Here is a 14,726-nt window from a genome sequence, read left to right as displayed (position 1 = left end):
TACCATGATATAGGGGGTGGGGAAGGAGAGAGGTGCCAGGGGGCAGCACTACAGTCAGGGAAGAAGTAGAGCCGGTGGCAAGGCAGCGGTGTATTCAGATGAGCAAGAGGGAAGGAGAACGGGCATTAGGGCATTGTGTGCTGGGCAGAGGGGAGCTCCAGAACAGACGTGGGGTGCAGGGAGGCTGAACAAAACAGCATGGGGTGATTTTTTTTTTTTTCCAGGGGACAGTGCCCCCTTTGCATCATGTATTTTGCCACCGCAGGGATGGCGGGCCAGGCAAAAGGGCCTAGGAGAGCCTTGGGGGGAGTGGATGAGTTGGATGCCTCCGCAAAGCAGTATTCCTCTGAGCTGCACTGTATGTTCTCTAGGTTCAGGGCAAATCCTGCCTGAGGGCTGGGGACACGGCTCCTCACAAGCCCCTCAGTCTGGGGCTAGTGAATGCAAGCTTGTGGCAGCAGAGGGCACTCACGGATCAGCCACTGGGTAGGCTTGTGTGTTGCTGGCAGGCTGCAGGGTACAGGGTCTGCCCCTGGCTGCTCTGCCCCTTGCACCTGCCAGCAGGCTTGCCCCCTGCGGAGCCTGGCCCCTCCTGGTGAAGCCCTGTCCTGGGCAGGAGCAGATCTGGGCCTTTCCTCTCCCCCCAGCCCAGCTGGGTGTGGCATCAAGCCCCAGCCAGGCATAGCTAAGATCTGACTCAGCATGAGCTGCAGCTCCAGATAGAGACGCAATTGCTCATCCCTAGAAAAGGAGGCCGAGAGGGCAAGGCTCTTAAAGGCACAGGGGCCATCCCCGTGCCCTGTGGTGTGGCGGTCTGGCTAGCTGCAGTGCTGAGGCTGCACCTAGGCCCCAATCCTGCTCCCACTGGATCAGCACGGGAATGCTCATTGCTTTCAGTGGGAGCCAGAGTCGGCCTGCAGGGAAAGGCACATGCAGCAACCGGGATGCAGGTCTCAAGTTGAAGGGGCAGCACATGGCAGAACAGCAGGGAAAATGCCAGCCCCAATGAGGGGAGTCTTTGAGGGGCAGGGAGCCAGGGGTGGGGGGTGAATTTCTCCAGCTTTCCACCTAGGACTGTGCCCCTCTGCCCACCCTTTGTTGCCACTACAGATGGCCCCAGTGTTGTCTTCTGCCCTCCTGCCTCTTGGATTTGGGGTAAACCAGGGTTCCCCAGGGCTGGATGGACAAACCAACACACCCTAGCCCTCCGGATGGGGTTTTCTGCTCTGGGAGCCATTGCCTGGCAGCTGTGGTGTCCCTGGGAGTCCTGCTTAGCCCATTTTCCCCAACCAGTGGCCCATGAGCCACTTGCCATCCCTGGGCTCCCTGAGCAGCCCCAGATCCTCAGAGGCGGCACCACACCTGCCGTGAGTTCATAGTTCTCTGCAGCCAGTGTTGCCACTTTCCTCAGGCTTGGAGGCCTCCCCCTGCAAGGTCTCTGTGGTTCGCCAACACTCAGCAGCCAACTTCCCTTCCACGCTCTGCTGAAGACAGAAGAGGTGCTGTGCCCAAACACGTAGGAGATATGGTAAGCTACTCTGTATGCTTCCCACACACATACTGCTCACTCTTTCTGTGGCTAGTAAAAGGGTCACTGGGCATCTTGCTTCTGTGACAGACTACTTTGCTGTATGCTATGAACAGAATGAATTTGCAGGTAGTAATTTGACTGTTCCATTCGAAGTACAAGCACTTTGCATTTGTACTTACTGAATTTCATCTGATTAGTTCAGGCTGTGTTTTTCAACTTACTGAGGTCATTTTGAATTCCAACCCACTCCTCTAAAATGTCTGAAAATGCTACCCAGCTTGATGTCATCTGCAAATGTACCGAGTGTGCGCTCTACCCCTTGCTCCAAATCTTTAATGAAGATATCAAACAGTATTGGAAGGGGGATGGGCCTCTCTGGAGCCCTTCTAGATACCTCTTCCCTGTTAGACTATGAGTCATTGATAACTTCTTTGGCATGAGTATCCACCCACCTTGCAGCAATTTAATTTAGACTTCCTTTTCTTATGTTACTAATGAGAATGCTACCAAAGCCTGTGCAAACCTATCAAGGGATATAGTCTATACACCAGGTGCACACCAGCTCCTCATGCTCCTCCAAGGAACCAGATCAGGAAAAACTGGGAGTGAACTGACTAAAACTAAACAGTTAATAATATATTCCTGCATTAGTCCCTTTGGTAACATACATCCTTACAGCAAGGGTCATGGCAGTGTGTGCTGCCTGCACCAGCTGGGCTAGGCACGGTGACTTCAGGTTTGCGTGGTGCTTTAAAACACCTCATGGTACAAGCATGCACAGGGTGCTGTGCACAGCTCTGTGTGCTTGGAGCAAAGGTGCAGGTGGCTGTGGGCATGGAGGCAAGGTTGTCTATGTAGGATGGGAGTGCTGGGGGAAGCTGCAGAGCAGCTGTGAGCAGCTAGGGCCAGCATACAGGGGGAGACTGCGTTAGCTGAGCATGCAGAAGGGTTGTGCAGCTAATGCTGGGTGAGCATGAGGGGTGCTGTCCCAGGGAATGTGACTGGGTGAGACTAGATGGAAAGCTGCTTGCTCAGTGTTTCTTTAAAGCTCACCTGAGCTTGTTGTTTCAGTTGCTTGCTTTGTTTGCATCTGATTGCTCATTGCAGGGGAAGAAGAGGAAGCTGGGTTGGTGTGGCCCAGATGAGGGAGATGGAGCAGGCTGGCCAGGCAGCATGGGCTGCAGTTGGACTAGACCAGGGAGGGACAGGACTAGGCCAGGGAGAGGCAGGATTGGGGTCACAGCCCAGAGCTGCATTCTCCTGAGGACCCCTATATGAGAAGATCACCCTTTCTACTCTAGGTGCCATGCACTTGCCCACAACTGACTTATCCAGTCTCCTTTTGCACTGGGATTTTGGGATGCATAAGAAACCAGGAACCAGAAAAGTGGGGTCCTTTACCTCCTGCACTGTCTATAAGAGAACAGGGAAGCCAAGCAGAGCGCTGCTTGGCATTGAGGGCCCCGGCCAGATGCCTATCCAACCTTCTCTTAAGGACCCCCAAGGTAGGGGAGAGTACCACCTCCCTTGGAAGCCCATTCCAAATTTTGGCCACCTTTGCTGTGAAGAGGTTTTTCCTGATATCTAGCCTAAATCTGCTCTCTGTCAGCTTGTGACCATTGTTCCTTGTTACCCCAAGAAGCACCCTGGTGAACAAGAGCATCTCCGATCCCTTCCTGCGTCCCCCTAATGACTTTGTAGGCGGCCACAAGATCACCTCTCAGCCTTCTCTTGCGGAGGCTGAAGAGGTCCAGGTCCCTCACTCTCTCCTCCATACGGCTTGTCCCGTAAGCCCCTAACCATACCAATGGCCCTCCTCTGGACTCTCTCGAGTCTATCAACATCCTTCTTGAAATGCAGCATGGGAGTGGGATCCAGGGAAGTCTGGGTTATATTCCTGCTTCTACTCCAGATTCACTTAATCTACTTGTGCCTCTGTTTCCTTCTCTAACCTGGGACAGGTTTTTTCTGGTCTGTCTCCTTTGGGGAAGGTGGGAGGAATGAACAATGTTTGCAACCGCACTGAAGAGAGAGAGAGAGAAGAGGGAGGACCCGGGTAACTATAGGCCCGTCAGTCTTACCTCAATCCTGGGGAAACTCTTTGAGAAGATCATCAAGGAGCACATTTGTGATGGGCCGGCATCAGAAATGATGCTCAGGGGCAATCAGCATGGATTTATTAGGGGGAGATCATGTCAGACCAACCTGATTGCCTTCTACGATCAGGTCACAAAGGCCATGGATGCAGGTGTCGCGGTGGATGTAGTCTTTCTGGACTTCAGCAAGGCCTTTGACACCGTCTCTCACCCCATCCTAGTTAAAAAACTAGGTGACTGTGGCATCGATGCCTACACAGTCAGATGGATTGCAGATTGGCTGAGGGGTCGCACTCAGAGGGTGGTGGTGGATGGGTCATATTCGACCTGGGGGGAGGTGGGTAGCGGAGTCCCCCAGGGCTCGGTCCTGGGGCCTGCGCTGTTCAATTTCTTCATCAGCGATCTGGATGATGGGGTGGAAAGTAACCTGTTTAAATTCGCTGATGACACCAAAATCTGGGGGGAGGTGAGCACGCTAGCAGGGAGGGAGAGATTGCAGAGGGATCTGGATAGGTTACAGGGGTGGGCTAACAGGAACAGGATGCGTTTTAACACGGACAAGTGCAGGGTGCTGCATTTGGGCAGTAGGAACCAGCAGCACACTTACACAATGGGGAACTCCTTACTCGAGAGCACGGAGGCAGAAAGGGATCTTGGAGTCATTATTGACTCCAAGATGAACATGGGCCGACAATGCGAGGTCATGGTTGGCAGGGCTAACCGGACCTTGTCGTGCATCCACAGGTGCATCTCGAGTAGAGCCAAGGAGGTGATCCTCCCCCTCTACGCGACGCTGGTCAGGCCACAGCTGGAGTATTGTGTCCAGTTCTGTGCGCCCCATTTCAAGAGGGATGTGGACAATATGGAGAGGGTCCAGAGGAGGGCCACCCGCATGATCCAGGGACAACAGGGCAGACTCTACAGTGAGAGACTGCGGGACCTGAACCTATTCAGCCTCCACAAGAGAAGGCTAAGGGGGGACCTGGTGACTGTCTATAGACTCACTAGGGGGGACCAGAGGGGTTTGGGGGAGACGCTGTTTCCCCTAGCGCCCGCTGGCATAACAAGGAGTAATGGGCACAAGCTGATGGAGAGGAGGTATAGATTGGACATCCGCAAAAACTACTTCACGGTTAGGGCGGCTAGGAGCTGGAACCAACTTCCAAGGGAAGTGGTGCTGGCCCCTACCCTGGGGGTCTTTAAGAAGAGGCTGGATGCCTACCTGGCTGGACTCGTTTGAGTCCCTTTTCTCTTTTTGGGGTTTTTTGTTGTTCTCCCGCCCTGGCGGGGGGTCGGGCTGGAAGATCTACTAGGTCCCTTCCGACCCTTAATCTATGAACCTATGAATCTATGAAGATACCATGCCAGGTAGAAGACTGCCCAAGGCCTTGGTTCACCTCACTGCCCCCTCCTGGCTACCCCATTGTGTGTCAGATGCCTGTACTAGTGATGGGGAGTCTCCTTCACTCCAGGGTTGGATCCTGTGCTTTTGGATCTGGGCAGGTCTGAGCTTTCTCTTCAACCCAAGATGAGGCCCACTGACCTCTTCTGACCCCCCCACAGGGCCAGCCTCTCCCCACTGCTAGCTCAGGCTCCTCCATTTTGGAGCAAGCATCCTTTTAACTGATGCCCCAAAGGCTGTTGTTGCTGCAGGAGTCTTGGCCTAAGGCAGCTGGAGAGGAGAGCAGGATCTGCCGCCTCTCTTTGTCCCTGGTGCACTGCAAACCTGCCTGGGGGAGGAGGGAGGAGGCAGGGAAGGGCGGGCCTGGCTTCCTGCAAGGCTCCAGGCCTGGAAGAAAGAGGCCAAAGCCTTACAGCAGCTGCTGCGCCTTTAATTTCCCTGCCCTGCCCTTCCCCCTCCTCTCCAACTCACTCAATCTGAGCTGCCTGCACATCCTGCCAGGCCAAACCCCACCTTCCTGCCTGCAGAGCCAGGGCAGCTGAGCTAGCTCTGCAGTCATGAGCAGCGGGTAGGGAGGCTCCCAGGAAAGCCAGGAGAGGAGCAAGGGAAGCGCAGGCCCCGCTCGGGGAAGAGCCCACGCAGTAAGTGACTCTCACAGCTTCTTGTCCCTTGCAGCAGCCAAGCCCAGATCCGCTTAAAGGCTCAGCACAAGAGCCGGCTAACTTCAGCTCCCTCTTCCCCTCTCTGCCACACCCCACCCCGCCCCATGCTGGAGCTGGCAGCGGCTCTGCCAGGCACTCACTTTCCTTGGCATCAGTGGGGCCAGCAGGTGAGTTTGGGCAGTGGCAGTTGCCCTGGCACCAGGGACCTCTGCCCTGGCCCCCTGCTGGAGGTAGTCAGGGTGGGGGAGAAGAGGACTCGCAGGCCATTGGGTGGGGGTCTGTGGTGCAGGTTGGCGTTACTAGGAAAGGAGGGGCACACCCCACAGGTCAGCCTTCACCCCCCGGAGAGGCTGTGGTACCTAGCCTTGGGAGGGGTCTGGGCTGGAGCCAGCCCTTGCATTACTCCTGGTGCCTATGAGCCTGCGGAGGGTGTGGGTGCTCCGACCTGCTTTGGATCCCAGGCTGGGTGTGGGGGTACAGCATGTTCCTTAGCACACAGGAGCCATGCTGGGACAGAGCTACTCCCTCTGCCAAAGCTGGCCCCGTCTGCTGCCTAAAGGTGCCCTTGGGGTGCCAGCTCCAGAGAGTCCTGGGTGGGGAAATCTTGGCAGTCGCTTCCTTCCTTCCACCCACTTTGTGCTGTCCCCATACTCCACTTTGCTGTTCTCATGCACTGCCCCCGTCTTGGAGAGAAGCCCCACTATGGTGGGGGGAGGGCTGGGGACAGTTTTGTGTCTTTGGAAGGATAGGAGCGGGCTTTGCTTCTGGCAGCAGATGCTGAAGCCAAGGGGGCTGTTGCAGGTCCCCTGCATAAATGAGCCTGCAGGTCACTGGGCTTGGAAGAGCAGTGGAAACATTGCCGTTCATGGTGTTTACAAGATACAGCTTTCCTGCTCCACGGCTGTCTGCTGAAGTGGGCCCTGGAGATCCCCAGGGACACCTTTCTGTGCACCAGTGCCTTTTCCTTTGTAAGATACCACATAGCTGGGGCCACAGCCTCTTCGCGGCTTCCACTTCTGGGAAACGGGCCTGGGGAGTTTCCTTGGTTTGGCCAAATCTCAGCCTGTAGATCTGCATTAGGCCTTCCTCCCTTCTCCCTGCAGCCATGGTTAAGTTCCTGCTCTACCCTGTTGTGTATTGCATTGCTTTTTGGCATGCTGCACTGCCAAGGTGGCTGCATCTTGGTGCCAGATGTCCAGATGTATGTTTATATGAATGGGATGTGAACGGTGGGGGCTTGGAAGAAAAGTTTGTCATACAAACCTTGGTAGTTCTTGATACTTCACTGGGTGCAGTGGGCATGAGGGACTTGGGTTAGGTTTGAGCTTAAATGCAATTAGTACCTGGGCTCCTCTGGGTGGGCTGAGCCACATCGGGTCTCCTTTTGGAATGAGCAGGGCCCAACCAAGCCAGTCCCAAGTTTCTTTTTACTTTCTAGCCATGTGAGAGTTTTCCACATCTCTCCTCTGAGTGATGGTCCCGGTGTTGTTACAGCAATAACTTAATATCCTCCCAACTCAGGCAGGGATGGCTGCACTGCAACAGGTCCTTGATGCAAATCGTGAGTGTTGGCACAGAGTCAAAGCTGTCCCACTCACTTTGGCCACGCTCTGCTGCACTCCATGCCACCTACGCATGACAGGCATGGGCAGGGGCTCAAAGAGATGGCAGTCTCCTAGGCAACCTGGTCAGCTCAGCATGGCCATCTGGCTACTAGCCAGGCACCTAGTATGTGTGTGCCCCTGTGATTAGGGCAGAAAGCCAGGCTTCTCCCTGGAATAATGTCTGGAGACTGTCCAGCACTGGCTCCTGTGCACCTCCAGAGGTGTCTCTGCTGGCGCTCTTCCATGGTTGGCAGTGTACAGGGCACCCACCGTTCACAGCCTGGGGTCTGTTCCCCTCAGGGGAGTCAGCCCATCTGGAAGGGCTTCTCCAGACAGCTGGCTGGAATGGGGGCAAGACCTGGATGGTGGGAATTGACGGCAACCACTGAACTATCTCCCTTAGTTCAGGGAGGCTGGAGAAGCCAAGTCCTGGCACTTAGGGGTCGGGCACATGTGCTATTGACCCCGAACATGGCACAGAGGGGCACAGTGGCCAGACCCAAGGCTGTGCAGAGGGTCGCTGGTAGAGCCGGGACTTGAACCCAGGAGTCCTCTGCACGGTGAGGCTCAGCAAAGATTACGGCCTCAGTGTGGCTGGGCTCAGTTCAGTGCTGGGAGCTGAACAAACCCAGAGCTGGCTTAGGGTTGGTTTGTCTGCAGGCAGCCTCTGGGAGGAAGTAGCGGAGAGGCCTTTGTGGGCACATTTGGGGTTTGGAAGGCCTGGTCGTTTCGTGAGACAAGTTTCTGCCAAGCCAGGCAAACAGGGCACCTGTGCTCCCCTCCCCTGTTGGCCCCATGCTTCTCCATGTGCAGAGTGTGCTAGAATGGCTGAGGGCGGGAGTTTAGGGGGGAGAGCCTGCCCAGCTGGTGCTGTGGTTGCGCCAACACTTCACACAGCACCAGGCTGGAGGGATGAGGGCAGGTGACCCTGCACAGCCATAGTCTGCCCCCTGCTCCTTTCCCCAGTGTCACTGCAGAGAAGACAGGGGAGTAACTGCTCTGAGAAGGCACTGCACCAAGAGAGGGGCAGGTCTTCAGGGGGCCACAGCACAGTGATGTGCCCTGCACCTTTACTAGGCCTTGGCAGCTTAGTTCTAAACATCCCAGCCAGGGTGACCTTCTGGGGGGAGTGATTCCCCTAGCCACATCCATCTCCCCACTGGCAATACTTATCTGCAAGTCAACTTAAATCCTCCCTTCCTCTTCAGTACACCCTCTTCCTCCCCTCAGGGCATATGTCCCACCTCAGACCGGCAGTCTTTATGTGCCTCTCCACTGTCAGCCCTCTCATAGACAGGTGGCCCTCCTGGCCCTTCTCTGAGCTCTTCTAGCTTGTTGCCCTCTTTGTGGCAAGATGCTCAGGACTGAGCACCCTTGTCCCCAGCCTGCTTGGGAATGGTCCCTGGAAGGGATGACAGGACCTAACTGTGGGGCAAATGAGAGCCAAGGGCTCTCTCCATTATACTATAGTTTCTCTTTGTGGCCATCCCCATGGTGTCTGAATACTCTGTGCCCTGCACAGCTGCCCACAAGGAGCTTCCCACCTGGAGGTCTGCAGTGGATGGACCTCGGGACCCATGCAACAGCTGGGCTTGGTAACATGCCTTCTGGCTGGCCTGGGGATGCCCAGGATTTCAGGGTCTGGTTGGCAGCAGGATGTTTCCAGGAGACCCATTTTCCAAATCTCTTTGGGACCAGAAGTACACTCAGCATCAGAGAGAGGAAAATGCTCTAAGGTTCCCACTGAGCTGTCCCTTGGGCAGTCCCTGAACAACTGTTGGTTTGTGCTTTTCTGAAGCACAGGCCAGCAATGTGCACCCTTCTGTTCACCCTGGGCACCTACTGATTTGAGCACCCCCAGCCTGTGTGAATCCTTTGCCTTTGCCTGCTCTTGCCCAGCTGGCACCAAGATCCCCATGAAACTGAAATACTCTTCTCTCCCTCTGTGCTCAGGTAGCCTCATCAGTCAGTGGCTGTTTGTGCTCCTTTGTGAGCACAGCAGCCACCAGGACCTTCTGAACTACTCTGAGTAACAAGACTAATAATAACCCCTGCAGTGCCCAAGGGATCACCGTGTCTGCTGGCCACAGCTCAGAGTGTCTGTGGTCCTAGCAGTGCATGGGGCTGAGCTTCAGAAGCAGCTGCTAGGTGTAGCCGCTGGTGCTTGAGCTGACACAGAGGCACAGGCTGTGCAGAGAAGCTTGGTCCTGTGGTTGTTCTACCATATCCTGGCTGTGAAGGGAAGCTAGAAAACATGTGCTGAGCATAGCCATCACAGGGAAGCCTGCCTGAGTCTGCAGCCAGCCTGAAACAGCCTCCCTGGGGGAGGAGGGCCCCTCTCACTGGCATGGCCTTCCTCAACCTTGCCCCAGTCTATTGAGGAAGCATTGGCTCAGCAGGTGATGGATATCCCAGAGACGTTCAGTGGTACCCACCACATGCTGAAGGAGAGGGAAGATTGTATTACAGGAACTAGTACTGCATGGCAGGGAGTGGTGGCCATTTTTGGTGCCACCCAGCTGGTGGTGCTTGAAAGATGACTGCCAGTTATATTTTTTCCTTATCTGATGGGAACATCAGTAAGCCACAAGGGAGGATTCAAGGCCTGTTATGGCTTCACCAAGATGTAGTCAAACCCACAGAGCAACCTGGGGCATTTCCTGTGGTACTGAGCCAAAGTACTACCATCAGAGCTACTGCCAGCCCTCGTGGGGTCAGTCCATGGGCAGGCTGGTGTCAGCCAGTGGCTGTGCAGGAGTCAGAAGGTGGCACACTGTACTCACAGTGCTGTGGAGGAGAGGGGCTAGGAGTGCCAGGGAAGAAGATCTCTGGAACAACTGAGCCTCTAAGAGCATGCACACACCCATATCAGGGCTGCACAGGCCTGCCTGAGAGCACGAGGAGGCTCAAAGCAGGGGAAACCGCAAGGCAGGAAATGGAGACAGCAGGGATGACTGTGCCTGGGATTGCCCTTCAGTCAGCTTAGCTGGGCCCTGCCCTGCCATTCAAATAGGAGGAGTCAGCCCAAGGGGACAGAAGGTGCAGGACTGGTGCAGAGAGGATGATTTTTTGGGTTCTCAAGGGTGTTGGGGCTGTGTCATCAGGGGTGGCACTGGGGGCTTGGGATAGGGAAGGCAGTGGATTGTGGTAGGTAGGGGCAAAAGGGTGAGAAGAGATGGTACTGCCTGGGGGGAAGGGAACCAGGTGCTTAGGGTAGTGGGGAGCAGGACTAAGGCAGTGGTGGAAGAAGACAGGCTTCCTCCCTCTGACCTCAGTGAACATCTGGGTGACGCAAGTAGAGCCATGAAGGGACAGGGAGCTGTGTGTGCCCTATGTCTGCTTCAGGACCCAGTTTCTAGCTCAAACCAAGCCCCAGCAGCAGCGCAATGGGACACAGCAAGAGCTGCCCAAGCTTGGCAGTGCCTTTCACTTACCCCTGATAACTCCAGGGCCAGACGGCATGTCTTAGCAACTAGGCTCCAACTTCCCTCTGTTGTGTAGGCAATAGTGAGGGTGACATGGCAGCCTGGGGTAGGCTGGTGTCTGGTCCCCTCCTACCCCAGGGAGCTCTGGCAGCAGTGCCTGTGGAACAGAGACCCTGGCTGGCATCAGAAAGGTTATGACAAGTTTCTGATGAGTAGGATTTCTAGCTCCCTAGTTTGGGTTAACATCTTAGGTGTGGTGTGGGGCAACAGGAAGCAGAAGGTGCATGAACCAGTCCCATCAGAGTCCCACTGCTGGCCTGGCTGGGTGTCACCCTGGAGAAGGAAGAGGAGCCAGGATTTTGGGATGGGGAGCTTGTTGTTCACTTCCAATAGGTATAATATTTTAACTGATGCTCCGTGACTTTCTTGGGCATTGGTGCCAGCCAACATTCAGAGATGGGCCTTGGCTGTATCAGCCAGCCTCTCACCTGGTTACATGCAGTATGTGCTGCCATGACTCTTGCACTGTCTGCCATCTTGGAGCAGAGCGTGGTGCACCTCTGAGCAGTGTGCTGGGTTACAGCCCATTTTGTTGAATGGGGCAGAGCAGAGTCCTGGGGCCTGTCACATAAACCGAAACCCCCCTTGTTGGAACCACTTGTTAAGTGTTTCAGCAACAAGGGCTTTGCAGGCCTTTGCTTTGCTGCAGTGGGCCCTTCTGCCTTCTCCCATCCGTCACTAACTCAAGAACATGATGGGTCAGAGTCCTAGCAAAGGAGGTCAGGGTTTGGCTCGCATGCACCCAGCTTAGCCTATTTGTGGGGCCTGTGCTGGTATTCTGGGACAGGCCGCCCAAGGACTGATGCGTTGCACAAATGAGGTGTGCAGACTGCACTCCCAGGGGCTGGTGCAGCCTGTGATCTGGCAAAGGGATGTCAGTTGTCCCCAGTAATGGCCATGCCCACTCCAGAACTGGGACAGAGCCCCAGTCCCTGTAGCCTAGTCTCCGGAAGGGGTTGGGGGCTGGATATTTCACATCCCACTATGTGTACACCCATGTGCCCTTTCTCCTCAACCCCTGTTAGCGCTTCTCAGCGTGGGGGACACTGCCTTGGTAGAAGACAGCCCCCCCATCTCCCTGAGGGAGCGGCACTTTCCCAGAATCCTGTGTGCTCACAGCTCTGAGCCATACTTGAGTCACTCCCTCCAGCTTGGGAAGAGCTGCCCCTCCTCCCCCAGCCTTGCACAGCTCCCGTGGAGATGGCAACAGCTCCACTCATGAATAGTGTCCCCCACACCTTCCCCATGTGTTGCCCTCACATGAGCAAACACTGAGTCACCTCCCAGTGAGGAGAAGGCACATGGAACCCAAGTGCAGACCCTCCAACTGCCTCTCCTTGGACATACCTGTTCTTGTCTCAGACTAGTTCATTTCTGGGAGAAACAGCACCATGTGAACACTAACAGCCTGAAGGGAGAGCTAGGAAACAGGACAAGGGGAGCACGAGACTGCCCAAGTCCCTGCCCCCCACCAGCAGAAGGTGCTGTAGGGAAGGGGGCTATGAGAAGTATGTTGCCCAAAGTCGTGGCTGGTAGTTACAGACACTAGGAGAGATGCTTTGGACATAGGAAGAGCAGGGAGCAAAGCGCCTAGGATGCTTGGGCATAGGTTGCAGCCACATTGGTCTAAGGACATAGGCAAACAAGGTTCTTTGGGTAAATCTGATATCTTTTATTAGTGTGCTCAGCTGGCCCCTTTACAGGAAATCCCTCTGTGTTGCTGTCAGCAGAGTTGCCCTCCCCTTCTGCTCCCAGCCTGGTTTGTTTGACAGAGCACTAATGAGAATGGATGTGTGACTAGCTTGGGCCAGCAGCCAAGGCCCCTCTCTAAACAGCAGGGCCAGTGTTTGAGTAGGGCGTGGAGTGTGGTAATGGCCCCTAGCAGCCTGTGATGGCTCCAGGGTTCCTCCTGCACTACAGACCAGCCCAGGCTTGGACACTTGCCACCTTGGCTTCCTTAGAACCATGAGTAAGGGGGAAGTTGAGTCCTAGGTGAGGAAGAGATTTCCTGCCTGTTAAATTAATGGCCTAGATCCCAACCGTGCCTTCTCTAACTAGCTCAACCTCCTGCAGCAAGTGTGGTCCTTGTAGGAAGACCCTTCCCCACTGCTCCTCCCATCCCACCCCCCCACACTGTTGTGCCCAGCTTGTCTAATGGTGCCTTTGTAACCTAGAGGGAGGTGTTGAAGCTGGTGCCACCTGTACCTGGTCAGCTGCACTATGATGCCCTTCGGGGGAATTGCTGCCCGGCTGCAGAGGGACCGTCTGCGAGCTGAGGGGGTTGGCAAGCACCACAATTCCATCAAGTACCTCAACCAGGACTATGAGACCCTGAAGCAGGAGTGCCTGGAGAGTGGCACCCTCTTTGCGGACCCCCAATTCCCAGCTGTCCCCTCTGTCCTTGGCTTCAAGGAGCTGGGACCACACTCCGGCAAGACCCAGGGGGTGTGCTGGAAGCGCCCATCGGTAAGTGCCTATCCCAAGGAGGCCGCTCATTAACATGACGACAACCCACAGTCCCTTTGCCTACTGCAAGTCTTGTTCCCCTGTCTGCCCAGCTCCCCACCCCCTCTGCCTGCTCAGGGCCTTGCCTCCCTTGGATATCAGATGCCATTCTCCAGGAAAAGGTTGCACCCTGCCAACCTGTTGACATCTCAAGCAAGCTCCCTTTCTTGGGTCAGCAGAGCTGGGCAATGAAATGCGGAGGCTACTCTCTGCATTGCCCTTTGCCCCCCTCTGAATGGAATTGCACTCACTCGGGTAGAAACATATGACCTGCAGGGACTGGGGGGCCCTTGGGGTGGTGATCCCTATTGCCACTGCTACAGATGGGGACTCTCTCAGGCCTGGTCCCCATGTCTCAACATCAGAAGGCTATCAAGCTTTTCCCCGTTGACTCCTTTGGAGTTTGTGTAGCCATGGGATTGTCACAGCCAAGCCCTTTTTCCCAGCCAGAGTTCAGGGAAGGTACAAAGGGTATGGTACCAAAGTCATGGGGTGCTGCACACCCACATCGTTCCCCTGTACAGGAGGCCACATGCAAAGAGAGACTAGAGGGCGAATCCTGGTGAGATTAGGCACCCATAGTTGATTCTCTCTCCCCAACAGGAAATCGTGGATGACCCCCAGTTCATTGTTGGAGGTGCCACAAGAACAGATATCTGCCAGGGGGCTCTGGGTAAGTCCAGCCTTGTCCTCTGACCAGCTGGGGCTTGGGAGGGGGCTGGGCTGAGGTTTTGTATGAGGGGCAGGTAGGGAATGGATCAGATGGGGAGGTGGAGTCCTTCCCAATGCAGAGTTGCTTGGGGGATGTGTGGGACCTTGGCAGTGAGGCTTGCAGGGCCAGGGGACTGCTAAGATAGTGTTGCACAGGATGCTCTCACCAGGAGTTGGCATATTTACGCCAGGGCCCTGACCAAGCCTCAGCCCAGCTCACTCGGTTCTGCCTTCCTAAATCCCCCATGACCCTGGAGTCCTGATTCCATCTGAAAATACCCCTCCCATGCAGCCCGGACTTCCCACCCACTGTGCCCTATGCAAAGGGTGGGATGGCAGTGGCAGTTATTTCTAACACCTCCTGGGTGAGATCTCACTGAGATCATAGGAAAGTAAGGCTGGAAGGGACTTCACAAGGTCCTCTTATCCAGCCCCCTACTCCAGGCAGCATTGGCCCTGACTTAAACCATTCCAACCAAGTGTCTATCCAGCCAGGTCTTCAAAATTTCCAGGGATGGAGACTCCACAGCTTCTCTACATAATCTGTTCCAGTGCTTGACTACCTTCACAGTCAGGAGGCTTCTAATCTCCAACCTAACTGCCCCTTGCTGCAGAGGGGCACCAGTGTTTTTGGCAGGCATGCCACAGATTAGCTCTGCACCCTCTCCAAGTGCTGGGCTGATCCCCTTCCCCTGCCTGATCTGATGCTGTGTTTTCTGCTCCCTTCCCT

General features: G+C 55.3%; 1 protein-coding gene across 2 annotated transcripts in view; it reads left to right on the top strand.

Moving 5' to 3' along the window:
- The first annotated feature begins 5,529 nt into the window (after positions 1 to 5,529).
- CAPN11 (calpain 11) overlaps positions 5,530 to 14,726 on the top strand; it is a 31,240-nt gene continuing 22,043 nt past the window's right edge. Inside the window, exons 1-3 of one of the 2 annotated variants that reach the window (XM_019526824.1) lie at positions 5,530 to 5,670; positions 12,955 to 13,246; positions 13,889 to 13,958. In XM_019526824.1, coding sequence (XP_019382369.1) covers positions 13,001 to 13,246; positions 13,889 to 13,958 — 316 coding nt within the window. In that variant the 5' untranslated portion in view covers positions 5,530 to 5,670; positions 12,955 to 13,000. Of the gene's footprint in view, positions 5,671 to 5,726; positions 5,859 to 12,954; positions 13,247 to 13,888; positions 13,959 to 14,726 lie in introns of those variants that run through there. The other variant, XM_019526825.1, reaches the window with a different exon arrangement.

The sequence above is a fragment of the Gavialis gangeticus genome, unplaced genomic scaffold, assembly GCF_001723915.1.
Source record: "Gavialis gangeticus isolate Ggan-Ray unplaced genomic scaffold, GavGan_comp1, whole genome shotgun sequence".
In the NCBI taxonomy this organism is placed as follows: domain Eukaryota; kingdom Metazoa; phylum Chordata; order Crocodylia; family Gavialidae; genus Gavialis; species Gavialis gangeticus.
Note: the sequence above shows the minus strand (reverse complement) of the source record. Positions and strands in the feature narration are given on the sequence as shown.